The sequence below is a fragment of the Gadus macrocephalus genome, chromosome 13, assembly GCF_031168955.1.
Source record: "Gadus macrocephalus chromosome 13, ASM3116895v1".
Taxonomy (NCBI): Eukaryota; Metazoa; Chordata; class Actinopteri; order Gadiformes; family Gadidae; genus Gadus; species Gadus macrocephalus.
Window position 1 is genome coordinate 796593 of NC_082394.1, and position 21392 is coordinate 817984.

Genomic DNA, 21392 nt, shown 5'->3' on the forward strand with positions numbered 1-21392 from the left:
CTGTCCAGCAGGAGGGCGGGAGGGGGTTCCACCCATCTGACAGTGGTAACCCAGAGGCCTGGAAAAAAATAAAATTAATAATAATGAAAAACAAAACAAGAGAAAACCAGAGCAGCTCTAGGGCCCGTTCAATTTGGAGTGACTAGGGTTAGTGACGATGGTTATCCATGCAACAATCAAAAGCATCAGTGCTTTCCATCAGCCTTGTTCACGCTACAGGTTTATCGGTCAGTGTGATATATGTCCAGAAACTATCCCATGCTTTATCCTTGTTTATAGTATTCAGCTTATTAAGCATGTGTTCATATGAGGCTGTTTTTATCATGGCGTTGGCCCATTCTTTAAACCCTGGAGTTGTAGGTGTTTTCCAGTGTTTAAGAATCGTCCTTGCAGCCACTGTAATGCCAACCATGATGACAGAAAACTCTTTAGTGGACATGTTAAAGTCTTGGAGAGACTGGTAGTTTTCTTCAGGCCCATTTGCCAAGGTACTCCAAAACAAATCTCTAAAAGGGCTGAATAGATGGGCATTACCAACAGTAATACAGTGTGTGATAAGGGCTGAATAGATGGACATTACCAACAGTAATACAGTGTGTGATAAGGGCTGAGTAGATGGGCATTACCAACAGTAATACAGTGTGTGATAAGGGCTGAATAGATGGACATTACCAACAGTAATACAGTGTGTGATAAGGGCTGAATAGATGGACATTACCAACAGTAATACAGTGTGTGATAAGGGCTGAGTAGATGGACATTACCAACAGTAATACAGTGTGTGATAAGGGCTGAATAGATGGGCATTACCAACAGTAATACAGTGTGTGATAAGGGCTGAATAGATGGGCATTACCAACAGTAATACAGTGTGTGATAAGGGCTGAGTAGATGGGCATTACCAACAGTAATACAGTGTGTGATAAGGGCTGAATAGATGGGCATTACCAACAGTAATACAGTGTGTGATAAGGGCTGAGTAGATGGGCATTACCAACAGTAATACAGTGTGTGATAAGGGCTGAATAGATGGGCATTACCAACAGTAATACAGTGTGTGATAAGGGCTGAATAGATGGGCATTACCAACAGTAATACAGTGTGTGATAAGGGCTGAATAGATGGGCATTACCAACAGTAATACAGTGTGTGATAAGGGCTGAGTAGATGGACATTACCAACAGTAATACAGTGTGTGATAAGGGCTGAGTAGATGGGCATTACCAACAGTAATACAGTGTGTGATAAGGGCTGAATAGATGGGCATTACCAACAGTAATACAGTGTGTGATAAGGGCTGAATAGATGGGCATTACCAACAGTAATACAGTGTGTGATAAGGGCTGAGTAGATGGACATTACCAACAGTAATACAGTGTGTGATAAGGGCTGAATAGATGGACATTACCAACAGTAATACAGTGTGTGATAAGGGCTGAATAGATGGGCATTACCAACAGTAATACAGTGTGTGATAAGGGCTGAATAGATGGGCATTACCAACAGTAATACAGTGTGTGATAAGGGCTGAGTAGATGGGCATTACCAACAGTAATACAGTGTGTGATAAGGGCTGAATAGATGGACATTACCAACAGTAATACAGTGTGTGATAAGGGCTGAGTAGATGGGCATTACCAACAGTAATACAGTGTGTGATAAGGGCTGAGTAGATGGGCATTACCAACAGTAATACAGTGTGTGATAAGGGCTGAGTAGATGGGCATTACCAACAGTAATACAGTGTGTGATAAGGGCTGAATAGATGGGCATTACCAACAGTAATACAGTGTGTGATAAGGGCTGAGTAGATGGGCATTACCAACAGTAATACAGTGTGTGATAAGGCGCCAGCTTCTTTCTGACATTGGAGCAGACTCTTTCATTATTGTTCCGCTCGTCCGAGCCGAACTGTTCTGTGCTTCATGCTACGGCCAGCTTTGGAGAAACCAGACAGAGTAAGCTCGGATTTGAACGTTTCCAACTGTGACCATCCCAGCCCTCTTCAGGCCTCCCTCTTAGGCCACTCCCTCGGACACATGCTAGCTTCAGCAGTGGGTCTGTCTGGCCTCGTGGTCCTGGGCAATGAGTGGACACTAGGCAAATGGAGCGCAGGTAGATAGATAGATGGGTAGGTAGATAGATAGACAGGTAGGTAGATGGATGGTCTGGTAGGTAGATGGATGGTCAGGTAGGTAGGTAGACAGGTAGAAAGAGCAAAAAATAACATACATCATATTCAGTTTCTATTGGGTTTGACACCCACATGTCCGCACACTACCTGTAGGCCCGGTACCTGTTGCATCCTTGCTTTCCCCTACCAGCTCCTTAAGGACGTGTTCTCACTCTCAGGTCATTAAGGTAAAGGTGCTAAAGGCCTAAAATACTAAAAGATAATTATCACCCGTTCTCCTTGAGAGGCCCCCTGTGTAGGGCCCCTGGAAGGTCTCCAAAGCCCGTTCACCTCCCCACTCCTCAGCGCTGGCTCCATCCAGAGCTCTGTGTCCGCAGGGCGGCCGTAAAACAACACGTAATGGGGCTCGGCGGATCCAGCCGACGTCCTAATCACGCTCGCGTCCAGGTGAAGGATAAGAGCCGCTGCTTGAGTTGAGAGGTCTGTGAGGGCCCCGACTGGAGAGGCAGGGAGGGCGCGCTGCTTTATGGAGCCGCTTCCTCCAGCCTCCTGGAAGGGCCGCGGCATCGGAAGCGTTTGAGCGGCTAATAGAAATGCAAAGCAGATGCTGTACTGTGTGATGGGTGGTTTGGAGCGGCTGCCTGTCTGGGCGGGTGGGGGGGGGGCCTCTTCCTCGCTCTGAGGGGTTCAGGGGTGGAAGGAGACCGCTCTATTGGAGCTAGTCGTTTATTTTTGCCTACTTTTTAAGCCTTTAGTGTTGTTTCAAAGTTAACTTTTTTCCTCAAGGAGCAATTAAGAGGCCACTCTGAAGGAAGACAACATGTTACATATTAACAACTCACAATAAGTACATGTGTCAGAAGAAAGAGAAACAATATATCGCTTTATATCGGTACAGTAACCATGTCCCAGACACTAACAATCACTAGGTTAACCCATTCCCCGGATACAACAGCGATAGCCACGATAAGATGCTACATGATGCTAAATACTATTTTTAAGTGCAAGGATGTACAACATACAATAAGTGCGTACATAAAGTTCCAGGACGTGCCACAACATACACATTCAAGTCAATAAAATAGTCAAAAGGCTGACCAGGATAGCCTTAATCATAATGTCCAATGTGTGCTCAGACAAAAGTTCCATGTTCAATATTATAGGTTTGCTTCAGGTTTTCTGGGGTGCCGGTCAGTACACATCCTGAAAGCGATAAGAGTGGTAAAGTCAAGTCTAGTCAACAATCAACCCCCACAGAACGAGGTAGAACATCTGCTGCATGTACGGGAATAATGCCATCAATAAAGGTCTTGTTAAACAACTATTGACATTTCTTCACTTTGTTTTCGAGGCGTGGGCGATGTCAAACTCCCCCCTGGCCTTTCGTGGCAACGCGTCTCTTTAATTGTGCCGAGACAGACAAAGCGCGGGTCATTACCGACTGCTCGATCAGCTGTGATCGCCCGCCGACTGCACTTATTTTTCTCGATGAAACGTTGGATAATATTGAGCGATGAAACGTTAAGGAGATAATTGAGGCCTCTGATGTTGCAGCACATGTTCCCATCAGATTAAACGGGTGTATACATCTTCATTAATCTGCCGCAAAGCCTGCTCAGGCTCGGGCTAACCGTCTCACTTAAAGCCATATGTCTTTCTGTTGTGAGCCAGCATGGTCCCAGCCTCACCATCACCATCGCTTTCTCTCTCTCTCTCTCTCTCTCGCTCTCGCTCTCGCTCTCTGAATGTGGGAGGGGCTGATGTTTTGTCTACCTTGCACTATTCAGAATTATTGCACTATTTAGAATTTTTTTATTGTAAATATTACTTATTTTATTAATCTTAACAAATTGTATCCTTTGTACTCATTACATTTACATTTAGGGGCATTTAGGAGACGCTTTTATCCAAAGCGACTTACAATAAGTACATTTGTCATAAGAAGTGCATCAATATATCGCTGTCGGTACAGAAAGGATGTTCATAGAACCAAGTGCAAGTACATCAATCGCTAGGCTAACCAATTCCCCGTGTTACATCCATGATAGCAGCTGCTGCAGTTGCTACACAGTTAAGTACTATAATACATTACAATACAATACAATACAATACAATACAATACAATACAATACAGTGTACAATGGTGGCCAGAAGGGGGAGGGTGGCTATGCAGAGTCGAGGTGGACTCTGAACATGTAACTTATTGCACTGGGGTCAGAGACAAACGCAATTTCCATTTCTATATTTGTCTTGTTTATATTTGGTAATTGACAATAAAGCTGACTTTGACTTTGACTTATATCACGTCTCAGTGTCATTCAAGATGTGTTATGTGTGATTCACATCGATCTCCTTTTGTACAGTGGGGCCCAGTAGTTAGCACCACTGCCTCACAACATACGGTCCTGACTGCAAGGCTCCCAGAAGGCCTTTCCAGAGTGTGCATGTTCTCCCTGTGTCCCAGACAGTGTTCCATTGTCCCTCCACACCACGATCAGCCACAACAACCGTCCTGCCATATCTAGCAGCGAGTCGCCTCCCCGTGTTGTAGCTGTCCTTATATGCTAGTGTCGTGTTACAGGCTTGCTTGTTTTTTTGTAGGCTGGTTCTTATGTAGGCTGGTTCTTTTGGACTAACCCAATTGCTGTGCTTTTTTACGATGCAGTACAACACAGATCTTATCTTAAAGACGTGTGACTCTGTGTGTGACTGGGTGATGTTTTGTAAACAGAGATTTGATCTGTTTTTCCTGACCAGAAGAGACACCACTGCAGCGTTCACCTTCTCTTTCCATCAAGCCCATGCCATCAGTTAAATCACAAGGAGGAAAATGTCGAAGGCAAATTAACTCTCACTAACTCCTAATTTACCTGAATGTTTGAATGATGTTTATGTTCCTCCCCCACTCCCTCCCCCCACTAGAGGGAGTACTGTAGGGTAGTCTAGTGGGTAAGGCTGTTTAAATCCCAGACAAAAGGTTCTGGGCTCAAACCCAACTCCCACCAACTACCCTTAACTGCCCCTTGATTAAATTCATCTAAAAGGAACAAGTCCCTTTGGATAAATAACGAGTCCCTTTCATCCCTCGTGGATAATAATGCATCTCATTGGTTCTTTCTTCTCCAGGGATGATGTCCACCGTGGCGCCCCGGCCACCCCAGAAGGAGGACGAGGAGGAAGAGGAGGACGAAGAGCAAGGAGAGCCGTTTGAGTTTGACGACAGTGCCGACGAGAGTGTTCCTGAAGACGCCGTCGTAAAGCCCCCCCCCTCAACAGCTGAGACCGCCGACTTGACGACCGAAAAGGTCAAGTGTGAAACGCAGTCAGAGGCCCCAACCGAGGGCAGCGCTGATCCTCACTCCCAGCAGCCCGTGTACACGGCTCCGATGTCTCCCCCTGCTGGCCAGGAGGGGAACTCCTCCTCGGACGCCCCCCCAACCACCAGCACAGGTACGGGGGGCTCGCTGCATCGAGGAAATATATGAAAGATCACGGGTTACAATCACACTATTGCATTGTGGGCAAATAGCTCCAGTGGCAGCCCCTTTGTGTTCAGTCGACGAAGGGTAGCCCGCTCTGTGTTTTAACATGTAAATGTTTGTCCTTGGCACAGAGCTGTATCACTTCCTTATGTCGCCGTGGCAACGCGCTGCGCATGCGGCGGTGGTTTTGCCCGCGGTTTGAGTGTTGCTCAATAGGATTTATTTTCTTTCAGTATGCCCTGGGGCGGCCGAGCTCAGAGAGTTAACTTTCTTGTTAATTGGTTAAAGATGTGTGGATTTAAGCAGGATATATCGACTACCTGACTAATGCAGCCCAAGAGGGTGGTAATTAGCCCCCCCCCCCCTCGTCGCTACTTTAATAGGGAATTAATATCTCTTAAGAACTCCTGTTGGATGTAATGGAAGCAACCAGGGGCGCAATTAAAGTGTTCTGCGGTAGTTCTGTGTGGGGTCACGCTCTGAGCACGCTGTTGCGGCGGCGGGGGGCGGGGGGGGCGGTGGAGAGGGGGTGCTGGTGTTAATAAAGTCTTGTCAGAGCAGGACGGCTGTGATTGGAATGGGAGGGAGAGACAGACAGAGAGGGCGGGCGGGGGAGGAAGAGGATTCAGGCTACTTCAACAGAGGAAGACATTAGCATGCAGCTGTAGTGGTGGACTTGCTTGATAGAGTGATCGAGCTTAAATAGCCCTAAAGATGGAAATTAATGAACGAAAAAAATTGAATTTCCCATATAATTCTACTTTGACTAAAACGATGGAATAAGTAAGTGTTTAGTAGCAGCTATTAAGTAACTATTGATTACCATCATCCTCAACAGTGACACAATTGAATCAGATCATTTGAAGTGTATGTTTCGTTGATTTTGGATGAGTTTGAGTGTAAGTGGATGGTGTTTCTGTGTGTAACGCGTTTTGTTCTGTTTATTCTTGTGTTTTGAATGAAGCAGATCAGCCTCTGGGAGACTCCAGTCGGTAAGTAGCACTTCTGCTTTCTCACATCCTTAAGCTGAGACATTGCTTCACTTAAACTTACGTATGTTATGTATGCTGATCTGTAAAACATATATCACAGAAAATATATGCTCTATACTTTCACTGAACTCGTATATAACTATGCCTGGTCAACCTAGATAACTTTCATCACTTTGTTGTGAATATTTAAACATGATCTTAGTCCATATTGTGCTTAAAATGGAACAATTTCAAACCTCCTGCAATTAATCCACAAACGCATATGATGAGTGCTTTTTGCTATTATAGATTACTTAATTATCCAAAGCTCTCTTCATGATGTTTTCAACCCAGGTCCTTGGTTGGAGTTCATTTTAATTAAATAAAAAAAAACAAATAAAAACAAATCAAATAAAAACATAAATGTACATTATGTACATCCTTGGCCTCTACAGGGTTCAATACTCACTGGGGGTGAGAGGGTTGCATAGCGGACTGTGTTCCATGAGCTGGGGGGGGGGTCCGTTATGTGAGGGCGACCCTGTGTCTGGGCCTCTAGGAAGTGTGCTAGAGCACCTCTACCACCAGGGGGCACACCTCCTTCATTCCTGTGGGCTTTCCTGTGCTGAAAACTAGCAAGGTCTGCAGGTGCAGGTGTGTGTGTGTGTGTGTGTGTGTGTGTGTGTGTGTGTGTGTGTGTGTGTGTGTGTGTGTGTGTGTGTGTGTGTGTGTGTGTGTGTGTGTGTGTGTGTGTGTGTGTGTGTGTGTGTGTGTGTGTGTGTGTGTGTGTGGAGTACTGTGTGTGTGTTTGTGTGTGTGTGTGTTTGTGTGTGTGTGTGTCTGTGGGGGGATACATTGATTTGTGTGTGTATTTGAATGTGTGCATGAACATGAATGCTTGTGTGTGGCACATGAAATGGTGTGCGTGTGTGTGTGTAATGTGTGTATAGGGTATTTGTGTGCGACGGCACATGGCTTTGAAAGTGTGTATGCATTTGCATGTGTGCGCATGGCGTGTGTGTGCGCACACATGCACGTGTGTCACAGAGGTCTGTCCCTGATTCTCTCTGCCAGCAGGATTCTGCTGAGCGGGGTTTCCACAGTAAATGAAGTCAATACTGCGGCTTTTTAAAGAAGCACTATCAGGAGCGCGCACGTTTCCATCAACGCCGCGTGTCCGCCCGTCAGCACATCTGCTTTTCCTGTCAGCAGCCTGGGAATAATTTGGCTAAAATTACTTTGTGATTGTTACGGCAGGAGCATGGGTTATCTTGACCCTGCCGCGACAGCACTTCACTCCCAGGCAGCCAGCTCTCCACCTCTCTGTCCTGTGTTCCTCTCTCTCTGCTGTGTGCTTCTCTCTGCTACGTGCTCTCCCTCTATCTGTACTCTTCTCGTGACAACGGTCACCAGAAAACAGCCGGCTCTCTTTGACAGGCGGCTTTCAATAGATGAGTTCACCAGGAGTCTTAGAAAAAACATTTGTGTTTTTTTCCTACTCTTTCTTCTGCCCTCTGCGGGCAGATGGAGAAGTTAATTGTCGTGACGGACACTCACACATAGAGTGTGTGTGTTTTTGTGTGTGTGTGTCCATTCTCATGCATGCATTTACTTGTGGTATGTATGAATGTATGTATGTGTTTGTTTGTTTGTTTATTTTTGCGTGTATTTGTCTGCATGCATTCTTGTATTTATTTTTGTGTGTCTGTCTGTTTGCACACATAAGTATAAGTTTGTATGCGTGTCGATCTGCTTGCGCGTGTGTGTGTGTGTGTGTGTGTGTGTGTGTGTGTGTGTGTGTGTGTACGTGTGTTTTTATTTATTCATGATCTTGAGGTCAAAATGATTCTATCATATGGCAGCTGCTGATGTCTGTGCAGCTCGGGAGAATCGACTCTGACCTTGTGTGTCCAGACTGGTCGACAGGGAGGTGAAGAGAGAGAGGGAAGGAGGGGAGAGAGGTACCTGGAAGAGATACAGAAAGAGGAATGAAGAGAGGAGGAGGGAGCGAAGGGGGTAGAGAGAGAGATGCAGAGATATGTGAGAGGTAGAGAGAGGCAGGAAGAGGGAGAGAAAGGCCGAGAAAGGGAGTGAGAAGAAGCGGGTTTGGAGGGGTGTGGGCGAGTGGTAGATAGTGAGATGTAAGAGTTAGGGAGAGGTGTGCAGAGGGGGAGAGAGAGGGCGAGAAAGGGAGAGGGAGAGAGAAGACGGGGATAAATAGATGTAGATGAAGAGGAAGAGGACCGTGATTGCATGAGGTTTGTGGCTGTGTGTGGGCTCAGGTGATGTCATCAGCTCTGAGTGGTGAGTCGTCTCCTCCTCTCCTCCTCTCTCCTCCTCCTCTCCTCTCTCCTCCTCCTCTCCTCTCCTCTCCTCTCCTCTCCTCTCCTCTCCTCTCCTCTCCCTGTATCTGACCTCTGAGGAGAAGTACCCCCCTCCCTGAGCACTGCTTTGATTCCACACATAGATATTTATGAATAAATAAATACATATATTCCTTTGGGTGGAGGATTGAATCCAAAGCATCGTACTGTACTGAGTGGATACACTCCGGGAGACCCCAGGGGGATTGGACCCTCTTACTTTGTGTTGAAGGTTGACAGTGATATTTGTGTTTGAGTCTCCCCATATGTTTTCAATTCGTTGTTTTCACCTGCAGTGCACGTGTTCGCCACATGGGGCACCGCTTCACTTGACCCAAGATGGCAGCAATTAGTACTGTTCCAGAGAAATTGGTCTCATGTATCTATAAAAGACACATTTCTCTGTGCAAATGGAAATATGTATGTATGTATGTATGTATGTATGTATGTATGTATGTATGTATGTATGTATGTATGTATGTATGTATGTATGTATGTATGTATGTATGTATGTATGTATGTATGTATGTATGTATGTATGTATGCATGTATGTAAAGTGTGTACTGTATGTATGTGTATGTATATGTATGTATGTAGGTAGTGTATGTAGGTAGTGTATGTATGGATGTATGGATGGATGGATGGATGGATGGATGGATGGATGGATGGATGGATGGATGGTTGGATATATCTATCTATACATACGTACGCATGTACGTACCAAGCCTTAACCGCAGCGAGATATACCAGCATCCAATGCGGAAGTGACAAACATTGCAGTAGCACCGGGTGGCCACTACGAGGTGGCACCAAAAGGGAGCAATTCTTCGTTGACTCACATGTTAAACAGGCTGTTTTCACTGTCTTTTAAACCCATTTACAGCCTGGTCCAAAAAATCATTCTAGTCAGTATGTTTAGTTCATATCTCCATGACAACACTGAGGGGGGTGACATTTTTTTTGGCAGGCTAGTTTTTATTTTATTGGAGGTTAAAATCTATGAATAATTAGGGGAGCGGCCTCTTGAGTGACAGCTAGCCGCTGACCCTCACCTCGACTTGGAGGCTAGCTTTCAGGATTAGCATGCTATCTCCGTCATCTTGACCTCGACTGCGTTCATTCATATTGTTCATTCAGGTGCCAAGATGCCTCGCTCTGCGGTCAACTGTACCAACCGATCGTTAACAAACTAATGAGCTACGAGTTAATAGTCAATGCCCTTTTTCTGTTGGAGGAAATGAGGCGGAGTCAAACTATGACAAGATGGCGACGCTCATAAGCCAAGAGAATTGGATGCAGTTGGAATAACTGAGGTCTGCCCGGATGCTACATCCATTTAATATACTATCTATGGTACGTACGTGTGTACGTACATGCATATATATACTTCCCGGAAATAGGTTAACACAATTATTTGAAGCTCATGCTTAACATACATGAATATATATTATTATTCTTTGGTTCATGAATAAATCAACCTTTAGGTTACAACATTGTTATTATTTTATATTATTGTATTCATAAATTATGTTTGCTTTTAACCCTTTCTGCCATTGGTATTCTTCCTGAGTGATAGTGGTAGTGTTGGGACACTGGTTCATAATGATTATAGAATGTGTCACATTAAACTTCTTTGAGTGGAATGGGAACTAGCTGGAGTGGCTCTCTGCAATATGTCTGTTGCTCTTCTTGCAAAGTGAAGTTTGAGCAAGGCACTAACTAACCTACTTGTGGTTCCTCTTACCTGGCCCATGCTTTGAATGCACGCACATCACATTTTAATCTTGTATTGAATTGCATTTGGATTCAGTTGACAGCAACACGTTCCTTCAAAATAAAGTCAATATTCTGTGCCATAACCAAGACCAAATCATATATTTACGACTCCTTTGATAATGTTTTCCCTTTGGGGAGGAATGAAGTATTTTATCTTATCTCATACCCAGTCCGACCAGACGGGGACAGTTCTCCACATACTAAACAGAGAAATTCTCTTAAAAATAAAAGTCTGCCCCCCTTATTAAGCTTTCATGAAACTTTTCCGACACCAACTGAATCTCAAAAACTGAGTTTGACCTAAATGTGTAGGCTTGCCCCCCTCCCCGCCCCCTGCCCGTCTCCCTGTTGCCGTGTTTACCTGGGCCTCTGATAACTGAGATAAGGGCAGCTACACGTTGTTCATGTGTAACCCGCAGCGTTTCCATGGCAACAAGGAGACCGTTAAGAAGTGAGTGGTTTGGATCAGGTTTTTTGATTTGGTGGGATGGGTTTAAAACTGGGCTGAAAAACTGATATTTACTTTTCATCCTTGGAAACATTTATAACTAAAAACACTTATGTGGTGGGGACCCTTAGGCCGCTCTCTGTTTTGCATTCCAATGTCTCTTCCTTCTGGAGGAATCCTCCCCAGGATTTGGGGACGTCTGTGTTGTTAAACGTGGGCCTGTGAACCCCTTTGAGGCCGTCACTGCGATCAAGGGCTTGACCAACAGGATTGGATTGAAGTGGACCTTGCAGCTATGCATAGCCTCTTGACAACAGGGCCCCTGCAGTGACCCTGGTCCCAGATCCCAGATGAGCCCCCAGTCCTCCCACGTGAAGGCCCAGCCCCACAGGCTGTTGAACTCGGAGAAGGAGTCATCAGCACAGGGCAGGAATGTGTGTTTGGGCGCTGTCTTTAATTAGTGTTGATGGGCCCCCCCTCCACTGAATGCTCTGACTCAGTGTTTGGGGATGTGGGGGGGGCTGCTGCTGGGGGCCATGTACAGCCTTCTAAGGAGCGCTGCTTCTTGGCAGTCGGTTCCCGTCCCTGTGATAGGGAGATGGGCCAGCAGCCTGCCTCCACTTTGAATAATGTGTGATTATTTTTATGCTGGAAAAGTAAGATAAATAGGAATTATGTTGGTCATTATGGTGCACATTAAGCCTTCTGCGGAGTGGAGCTGCTTCCAGGTAAAGGTTACGGTTGTTGGGAAACTGTGGTTGTAACTTTTATTGCAACTGCAGAAAATGATGAAAAATATTTTATTATGTTATTGTGTTGTTTAGTTTTTATGGGGGTTCAAACCTGAAATACATTTCCCAGTAGTAAAAGACAAAGGCAAAGGGAGACATCTTTTTGTAGACCGATAAATCAAAATTTTAGAGGATGTTGATTTTTGTTGCTTTACTTAAAACTTAAGTAGAGACGGGTCCCAATGCAATAAATCAATATCCCCTTCAATTAGCAAGCAGGACAGTCTAGTAATTAGGAGGTTTGACACCCTGCTCAGTGTTTGACTGTGGGCGTCCTTGACGAAGATACCCTGAATCCTCCCTGCTTCCTGACGACAGTCAAAGGCCTAGGAGGAGACCTGCAGAACGGTACTAGTCAAAGGCCTAGGAGGAGACCTGCAGAAGGGTACTAGTCAAAGGCCTAGGAGGAGACCTGCAGAACGGTACTAGTCAAAGGCCTAGGAGGAGACCTGGAGAAGGGTACTAGTCAAAGGCCTAGGAGGAGACCTGGAGAACGGTACTAGTCAAAGGCCTAGGAGGAGACCTGCAGAACGGTACTAGTCAAAGGCCTAGGAGGAGACCTGCAGAACGGTACTAGTCAAAGGCATAGGAGGAGACCTGCAGAACGGTACTAGTCAAAGGCCTAGGAGGAGACCTGCAGAACGGTACTAGTCAAAGGCCTAGGAGGAGACCTGCAGAACGGTACTAGTCAAAGGCCTAGGAGGAGACCTGCAGAACGGTACTAGTCAAAGGCCTAGGAGGAGACCTGCAGAACGGTACTAGTCAAAGGCCTAGGAGGAGACCTGCAGAACGGTACTAGTCAAAGGCCTAGGAGGAGACCTGCAGAACGGTACTAGTCAAAGGCCTAGGAGGAGACCTGCAGAACGGTACTAGTCAAAGGCCTAGGAGGAGACCTGGAGAAGGGTACTAGTCAAAGGCCTAGGAGGAGACCTGCAGAACGGTACTAGTCAAAGGCCTAGGAGGAGACCTGCAGAACGGTACTAGTCAAAGGCCTAGGAGGAGACCTGGAGAAGGGTACTAGTCAAAGGCCTAGGAGGAGACCTGCAGAACGGTACTAGTCAAAGGCCTAGGAGGAGACCTGCAGAACGGTACTAGTCAAAGGCATAGGAGGAGACCTGCAGAACGGTACTAGTCAAAGGCCTAGGAGGAGACCTGCAGAACGGTACTAGTCAAAGGCCTAGGAGGAGACCTGCAGAACGGTACTAGTCAAAGGCCTAGGAGGAGACCTGCAGAACGGTACTAGTCAAAGGCCTAGGAGGAGACCTGCAGAACGGTACTAGTCAAAGGCCTAGGAGGAGACCTGCAGAACGGTACTAGTCAAAGGCCTAGGAGGAGACCTGCAGAACGGTACTAGTCAAAGGCCTAGGAGGAGACCTGCAGAACGGTACTAGTCAAAGGCCTAGGAGGAGACCTGCAGAACGGTACTAGTCAAAGGCCTAGGAGGAGACCTGGAGAACGGTACTAGTCAAAGGCCTAGGAGGAGACCTGCAGAACGGTACTAGTCAAAGGCCTAGGAGGAGACCTGGAGAACGGTACTAGTCAAAGGCCTAGGAGGAGACCTGCAGAACGCCACAGTTCCACTAACAGACAGAAGCCATAAATAAAGGTCCCCCTGCTGTGAGCCCCTCCGACCGAAAGAGGTCCGGTCGAGCAGGTAGAGACCAGCGTAGTGGGGGGGCACAGACCAGTGGGGGGGCACAGACCAGTGGGGGGGCACAGACCAGTGGGGGGGCACAGACCGGTGGGGGGGCACAGACCAGTGGGGGGGCACAGACCAGTGGGGGGGCACAGACCGGTGGGGGGGCACAGACCGGTGGGGGGGCACAGACCGGTGGGGGGGCACAGACCAGTGGGGAGGGGCAGAGACCAGTGGGGAGGGGCAGAGACCAGTGGGGGGGCACAGACCGGTGGGGGGGCACAGACCAGTGGGGGGGCACAGACCGGTGGGGGGGCAGAGACCAGTGGGGGGGCAGAAACCAGTGGGGGGGCAGAGACCGGTGGGGGGGCACAGACCGGTGGGGGGGCAGAGACCAGTGGGGGGGCAGAGACCAGTGGGGGGGCAGAGACCAGTGGAGGGGCAGAGACCAGTGGAGGGGCAGAGACCGGTGGGGGGGCACAGACCGGTGGGGGGGCACAGACCAGTGGGGGGGCAGAGACCGGTGGGGGGGCACAGACCAGTGGGGAGGGGCAGAGACCAGCGTAGCGGGAGGGGTGACCAGGACCGTGACCTTGTGGAGGACATCCCTGATTGGTGTCTTCCAAACCAGTCCACCTGGTTGGAAACTTTGGACAGCCGACCACAGAGCCACGAGGCTCTAGTACAACGGAGTTATTTATTTTGCAGAACATTGGATTTACAGATAGCTGCTGGAGTAGTTTGACGCAATAGAGTACTAAAGTGAAAACGTCACGTTGTCCTGGCAACGGGATTTTCTGTTCTAAACAACCGAACGAGAGATGGCGTTTTCCATTGCTGCCATGTGTTGTTTCTTTCAAAATGATAATAAATCAATTTCAAGAGGTGAAAACCACTACCCATCGAAACATGTCGAGGCTTTCATGATTTCCCCTGGGGTATTGAAAGGTAAAGTTAGACGACGTTACAAATATTAAACGGGTGTCAATGACGGCGGCGCCAGGCCGGATAGTGACCTTCCTCCCCAGTCTGAACCTGGTCGCCCCCAGCAGCAGGATGGACTCCACAGACCCCCTCAGGCACCCCTCCGGTTGCCCAGACTCCCTTTACACTCCCAGGAACCCGGCTGATAATGAGGCGTGCTCCTCTCTCCTCTCTCCCGCAGTTCCCTCACCCTCTCCTCACCCCCCTCTGTCTTCCAGGGCCTCCATCAACCCCACCACCTCCTCCTCCTCCTCCTCCTCCTCCGCAGCAGCAGCAGCGGACCAACCGAGTGCCGTGACTCCTCCTCCTCCCGCCGAGGAAGAGGAGTCCTGCACCTCCCCCGAGGAGGGGAGCCTCGCCCCGGAGGAGCCCTGCGAAGGAGACGCCGCGGTCAAGGACGACTGCAGGCTGAGGGACGACTCTGAAGGTAGGGGGACCAGATGAACCCCAGGGGCTCGCCTGATACCTGTGGATCAGGGGCTCAACCTGCAGCTTCACCCAGGGAGGGGGGAGGGGGGAGGGGGGAGAGGGGCAGGGAGGCTGGGTTCAACTTCTCGATTAGTTCACGTTTCATCATTATCATATGACCCAGAAGAAGAAATTATATTGTGAGTTCTAAAGCTCAGAGGTTTTGAAAGTGTGTGTGTGTGTGTGTGTGTGTGTGTGTGTGTGTGTGTGTGTGTGTGTGTGTGTGTGTGTGTGTGTGTGTGTGTGTGTGTGTGTGTGTGTGTGTGTGTGTGTGTGTGTGTGTGTGTGTGGGGACAGTGTTGTTGCTGACCTTGAGTTAAGGCTGCATGATTATCGTATTAGGCCTGTTTGATGCACCAGGCTTTCAAGGATTTCGATACACAAGCATAGTTAGATGGACGACATGAATGCATTCTTCAGCAACACACAAACACACACACCTGTGCACGCACAAACGCATTCACACAGGTATGGGTGCACGCGCCTCGATAATTTGATTTTCTCACGGACATGACATGAATCCAATTATTTCCGGATGAGGATCAATAGAGGAATATTTCCATGAATATTTCCATTGCTTTGGGATTGGAGCCGGCAGTGAGGCAGGGATCTTACGCCGGCTTCATGCAGGTCTTCAGTTGGCCTCGTTCACATCGTCATGCTTTTCATGTTCCTGCCTTGTAGTCTGATCACAGTACCGTAGATTGTATTTGTGTATTCAGAATACATTTTTAGAGCTGTGTATGTCAGTCAATGTATTGTGAAGTCCAGGATTTTGATTGTGTGACTGTAGTCACGCACATTCTTGTAGTCCGGTTGCAGTTGTGCAACTCTGATTTACATTTATTTAGTCCGATTCACACTAGTAGTGGTGAGATAAATTGTAGATTGCGGTATTCGTATTTGGTCACGATTTGAATCTGATTGAAATTAAAAAACGGACAGCCATCTTTCGGTCAACAAAGAATACTTGTACGGGCTTTTGGACCAGGGCTGTGACGACTGACCAGAAAGTGGGTCCGAAGAGCGGTACTAGCATGGCACAGTGGGTCAGACCAGAACCAGGGCCGCTACAAGACCCAATACCTACGTGCTCACTACAATAGTAAAGTCGGTTGCACGTGTATAGCAGCAGTATAGCAGGACAGAGTACAGTAATACTGCCTCCTGCTGCCAAGGTTCCAGTCTATTGCCCTCTCCTAGCTTTACCTTGGAGTCCATTTCTTTATCTATTTATTTCCATTTTTCTAAACCACCCTTTTGAAGTGTGCTTTGGTGAGACACTTTGAGCTTGATGTAAAAGGTAATATTTATGCCACTAATGTTTTCATTTACAGAGGAAGCCTTCGCTTTCTGAATCTTTTATTATGAAAGGGACAGGAAGTCCTTGACCTCTAAACAAAGAGTCCAAGGTTATTTAGAGGTATCTAATAAACACTGTTGACTAATCCATCTCTGGCGGGCTTCATTTAAAAGCAATAAACCTCTATTTGTTGCTGGGCTGTGTCTGTGTGTGTCTTTGTCTTTGTGTGTCTTTGTTTGACTGTGTGTGTCTGTGTATCTCCATGTATTTCTTTGTGTGGGGGCGGAGCGGATTAGAATGTGTTTCCGAACAAATCCCAGTTAAAGGTCCGATCGATAAAGCCCACAGAGCTGGATCAGGCTGAACGCTCCCAATACCGTTAATGAAGGACCGCGTCGGAGCACCGCGTGTGTGTTTGCACACCTTATGATAAATGCATACTTTGGAATTAGAATATTGGTGTGTGTGTGTGTGTATGTGTGTGTGCACTCACGGGTGTGTGCCATGATAAATCCATATGATTGATGCAGCAGGACAGTATGTATGTATCTGATGTATTTGTGTTCTGTGAGTGGGTGCATGTGGTATGATCCGGCAGCAGATGGATCACGGGCATGTACAGTTTATGGGGGGTTCTATGATTTGTTAAGAGTGTGTTATTTTGTGTCGACCAAGTGTGTGTTGGTCTGTTTGTAAAGTGTATTTTTGCTCAGATTTATATACTTCCTCAAAAAAGCAAAGAAGATTGATGCTGTTTACTTAGTGTGTGTGTGTGTGTGTGTGTGTGTGTGTGTGTGTGTGTGTGTGTGTGTGTGTGTGTGTGTGTGTGTGTGTGTGTGTGTGTGTGTGTGTGTGTGTGTGTGTGTGTGTGTGTGTGTGTGTGTGTGTGTGCAGTGCCCCACAGTGACAGTCTTGAGGTGATCTATGATGACGTCCCCACTGAATACCACCCACTATCTCCTGATGAAGGTCAGTACCAAGGCAGTGTGTGTGTGTGGCTTTAGTTTATTCAGTGTGCATATAATGAATGTTTTTGGACATATATATTTTTCATTCAATAAGATAATTATCGTAATATTAAAGCTATTCCTCTCACACAAATGTTTTTTTGTGTGTGTACTGTGTTGGGTCATGTTGTATATTATGTGTCTTAAAATATAAAAAGATATTTCTCTCAAAGATAATTGTGTGTGTGTGTGTGTGTGTGTGTGTGTGTGTGTGTGTGTGTGTGTGTGTGTGTGTGTGTGTGTGTGTGTGTGTGTGTGTGTGTGTGTGTGTGTGTGTGTGTGTGTGTGCCTCAGAGGATGTGATCTATGAAGACGTTCAGAGAGGTGGTCCAGTCAGTGCTGATAACGGCTGGAGCTCCAGTGAGTTTGAGGACTACGACGACCAGTCTGACAATGAAGCCAAAGTCCCCACACGCACCAAGGTAGTTTGAGTGTGTGTGTGTCTGTGTGTGTGTGTCTGTGTGCGTGTATTTATTCACCTCATTTGTCTGTTTGAGTTTACTTTCCATGTTAAAATTCTGTCCGCTTCATGTGTGTCAGAGAATTGAATCCAGACTGTGTTTGTGTGTGCGGGTGTATACGTGTGCATGTGTGTCTGTGGGGTTATGTGTGCTTTGTGCTCGACTTCAGTCATATTCAATCATAAGTTATTTGCAAAGTAAAATGACTTGGATGCATCCCAGCCACGGAGCTGTTCCTGCCCTGCCTTGTCAAAAAAGGCGCCCCAGACTTTCCAATGAGAATATTTCATCTCCTCCTCCTTTCCTTTGCAAATGATTTTTTATTGATGTTTAGTTTTGGAAAACATAAAAAGGAACTCATGAAAAAAGAATTATTGGGCATGTCTAGATTTTACGCTGTACATTCTGAAATGAGCGCAATACAAGTCAACAAAGCAGAACAACACGAGTGTTCAGTTCACTGCCAGCGTTTGGTTCTGCGTTCAGCCCCGCACCTGCAGTGCCTAAACCGTCCACTGGGTGGCACTGTGTTCCCGTTGAGCCGGTGCTACGCTGACTGTTCCGCGCCAGCAGTTTAGCAGTCTAGTCTGCTCCTCGTGGCTCTATTGGTGCGTATGAGGTGTACACTCTGCACGCTGTACGCTGCGCCACACAGGTACAAGGACATTTGAAACCACGGTAATAATGACGGTGATAATGATGTATTGTGCTGAGTCGCGGGATTACTTATGCATAGATTCACCACTCCTCCCCTTCTTACATATTTGTCCACGGTGATTGTGTGTGAGCAGGGCCTATGGATAAAGCGGGCATTGTCAACTTACACAATCTCTCTGATTGTAAATAGCAAAGAGGCTGCTTGGAAGAGCACCCTGACGCGCTGTAATGCATGAATATCCCCTCGGTGTTCATGCATGCCTGTACATGAATCCCATTCATGTCATACCTTGTCACAGAACAAAAGGGGAATTAATCTACGGCACGCAAACAACGGGCCCTCATATTCTGACATTGATGACATGTTTATTTGAATTAATCAGGGTTTGGTTAATTAACTGCATTAATGGAGCTGGGGGAGTCGCTGGAGCCCGGTCCGTCTGACGGAGGAGGAGGGGGGGGGGGGGGGGGGGTGAGGGGTACTGAATAAGAGAGGAGGTGAGGGTGGGACGAAGGCAGTGGGGGGGGTATATCAGCGGAGGTGCTGTGTGAGGGGAGGTGGATGTTGGTGGAGGTTTAAGAGGATGGAGGTTTACCTGAGTGGATGTGAGGGGGGAGGGATGTGAGGGACGTCCGCGGACGGAGTGGAGGTGGATGGGATTCTGTGGTGGAGTGGAGTGTGAGGGTGGAGGTGTGAGTGAGGGGGGTGGAGGTGTGAGTGAGGGGGGTGGAGGTGTGAGTGAGGGGGGTGGAGGTGTGAGTGAGGGGGGTGGAGGTGTGAGTGAGGGGGGTGGAGGTGTGAGTGAGGGGGGTGGAGGTGTGAGTGAGGGGGGTGGAGGTGTGTGTGTGAGGGTGGAGGTGCGAGTGAGGGGGGTGGAGGTGTGAGTGAGGGGGGTGGAGGTGTGAGTGAGGGGGGTGGAGGTGTGAGTGAGGGTGGAGGTGTGAGTGAGGGGGGTGGAGGTGTGAGTGAGGGGGTGGAGGTGTGAGTGAGGGGGTGGAGGTGTGAGTGTGAGGGTGGAGGTGTGAGTGTGAGGGTGGAGGTGTGAGTGTGAGGGTGGAGGTGTGAGTGTGAGGGTGGAGGTGTGAGGGTGGAGGTGTGAGTGAGGGGGGTGGAGGTGTGAGTGAGGGGGGTGGAGGTGTCAGTGGGTGGAGGTGCGAGTGTCAGTGGTGGAGGTGCGCGTGAGGGTGGAGGTGCGCGTGTCAGTGGGTGTCTTTGTGAGCAGGGGACAGACCTTCCTTCCTTCCTGTTCTCCAGCCGTCTTTTTGTTTCTGTGTTTCCATCTGAGCTTCTGTTAGTCTGGGTCGTGGTCACGACTTCCGACCGAATGCGGTGGCTTTTAGCTTCCACCTCCTCTCTCTCTGAGCTTGTGATTAATCCCTTGCCGTGCTTGTTTTTCCTCTGTCACCTCCCTACCATTTCTCCTTCTCTGTCTCCTCTCGTCTCCCTCCCCCTCTCTCCTCCCCCCCTCGTCTCCTTCCCCCTCTCTCCTCCCCCCTCGTCTCCCTCCCCCTCTCTCCTCCCCCCTCCAACCTCCCGCTTTAACCGTTACTCGCATTCATGTAAAACCCCTGCAACCCCCCCCCCCTCCTCACCCTCTCCTCTCCCTCTCCTCACTCTTCACCCAACCCCGCCCCTCCTTCACCCTCTCCTCACACTCCTTCACCCAACCCCCCCTCCTCACCCTCTCCTCACTCCTTCACCCAACCCTCCCCTCCTCACCCTCTCCTCACTCCTTCACCCAACCCCCCCCTCCTCACCCTCTCCTCCACCCTCTCCTCACTCCTTCACCCAAACCCTCCCCTCCTCACCCTCTCCTCACTCCTTCACCCACACCCTCCCTCCCTCCTCACCCTCTCCTCACCCTCTCCTCACTCCTTCACCCAACCCTCCCCTCCTCACCCTCTCCTCACCCTCTCCTCACTCCTTCACCCAACCCTCCCCCTCCTCCACCCTCTCCTCACTCCTTCACCCAACCCTCCCCGCCTCTCTACCAACCCCCCTGACCCCTTACTCACCTCATCCCTTCACCATATGCTAACCCATTTCCCCTCCCTACTCATCCCCTCCCTCTTCCCTCCCCCAACCCTCTGCCTCACCCATCATCCTCACCCTTCACCCCCTTCATTCCTCCCCATCCCTTTGACCCTTTCCTCCCCCGTCTGCCTCCCCCCTCCCCTCCCTCCGTCTCTCCCCCCTCCTCCCCCAGCTGTCCCCTGAGGTGCGTGGGCTGAGAGAGCGCTGTGCCAGGACCAAACGTGAGCTAGCGTCGCGTCTCGGCGCCAACTATGACACCAAGGTATCGTCCGTCCGCCCCGGGACCCACCTCACCCCCCTGCAGAGCTTCGTTAGATATTTATTCACCTTCTTACGCTCCATGTAAAACGTCCCAGTACGAGTGAAGAGCACACTCTGTGACGGGGCGAAGGAGCTCTCTGAACCCTCTGAGTGAACCGCCTGAGTGTGCGCTGTGAATGTGCACAGAACACGATGTGTGCCGCTGGTTAAAGATGTACTGCATGTACTGCACGGTGTGACCGGCCTCCACTCCGACTGTGGCTGACCGCTCCCTGCAGCCCTCTCACCTGCTCTGGGTGCTCTAGTAATGATCCAGATGACTCTGTTCTCTCTCTGTTTCTGTGTCCATCTCTGTGTCTCTATCTCTCACTCTGTCTCTTCTCTGTCTGTCTGTCTGTCTCTCTCTCTGTCTGTCTCTCTCTGTGTCTCTGTCTGTCTGTCTCTCTCTCTCTCTGTCTGTCTGTCTGTCTGTCTGTCTGTCTGTCTGTCTGTCTGTCTGTCTGTCTGTCTGTCTGTCTGTCTGTCTGTCTGTCTGTCTGTCTGTCTGTCTGTCTGTCTGTCTGTCTGTCTGTCTGTCTGTCTGTCTGTCTCTCTCTGTCTGTCTGTCTGTCCGT

At 48.5% G+C, this 21392-nt stretch overlaps 1 protein-coding gene across 3 annotated transcripts in view; it reads left to right on the plus strand.

Annotated features, from left to right (window-relative positions):
- LOC132471132 (cell surface glycoprotein 1-like) overlaps positions 1-21386 on the plus strand; it is a 28220-nt gene extending 6834 nt beyond the window's left edge. For 2 of the 3 annotated variants that reach the window (XM_060070212.1, XM_060070214.1), the window contains exons 2-7: positions 5261-5584; positions 6581-6608; positions 14805-15013; positions 17252-17326; positions 17659-17786; positions 20690-21386. In XM_060070212.1, coding sequence (XP_059926195.1) covers positions 5261-5584; positions 6581-6608; positions 14805-15013; positions 17252-17326; positions 17659-17786; positions 20690-20863 — 938 coding nt within the window. In that variant the 3' untranslated portion in view covers positions 20864-21386. The remainder of the gene's footprint in view (positions 1-5260; positions 5585-6580; positions 6609-14804; positions 15014-17251; positions 17327-17658; positions 17787-20689) is intronic. The other variant, XM_060070213.1, reaches the window with a different exon arrangement.
- The last annotated feature ends 6 nt before the right edge of the window (positions 21387-21392 follow it).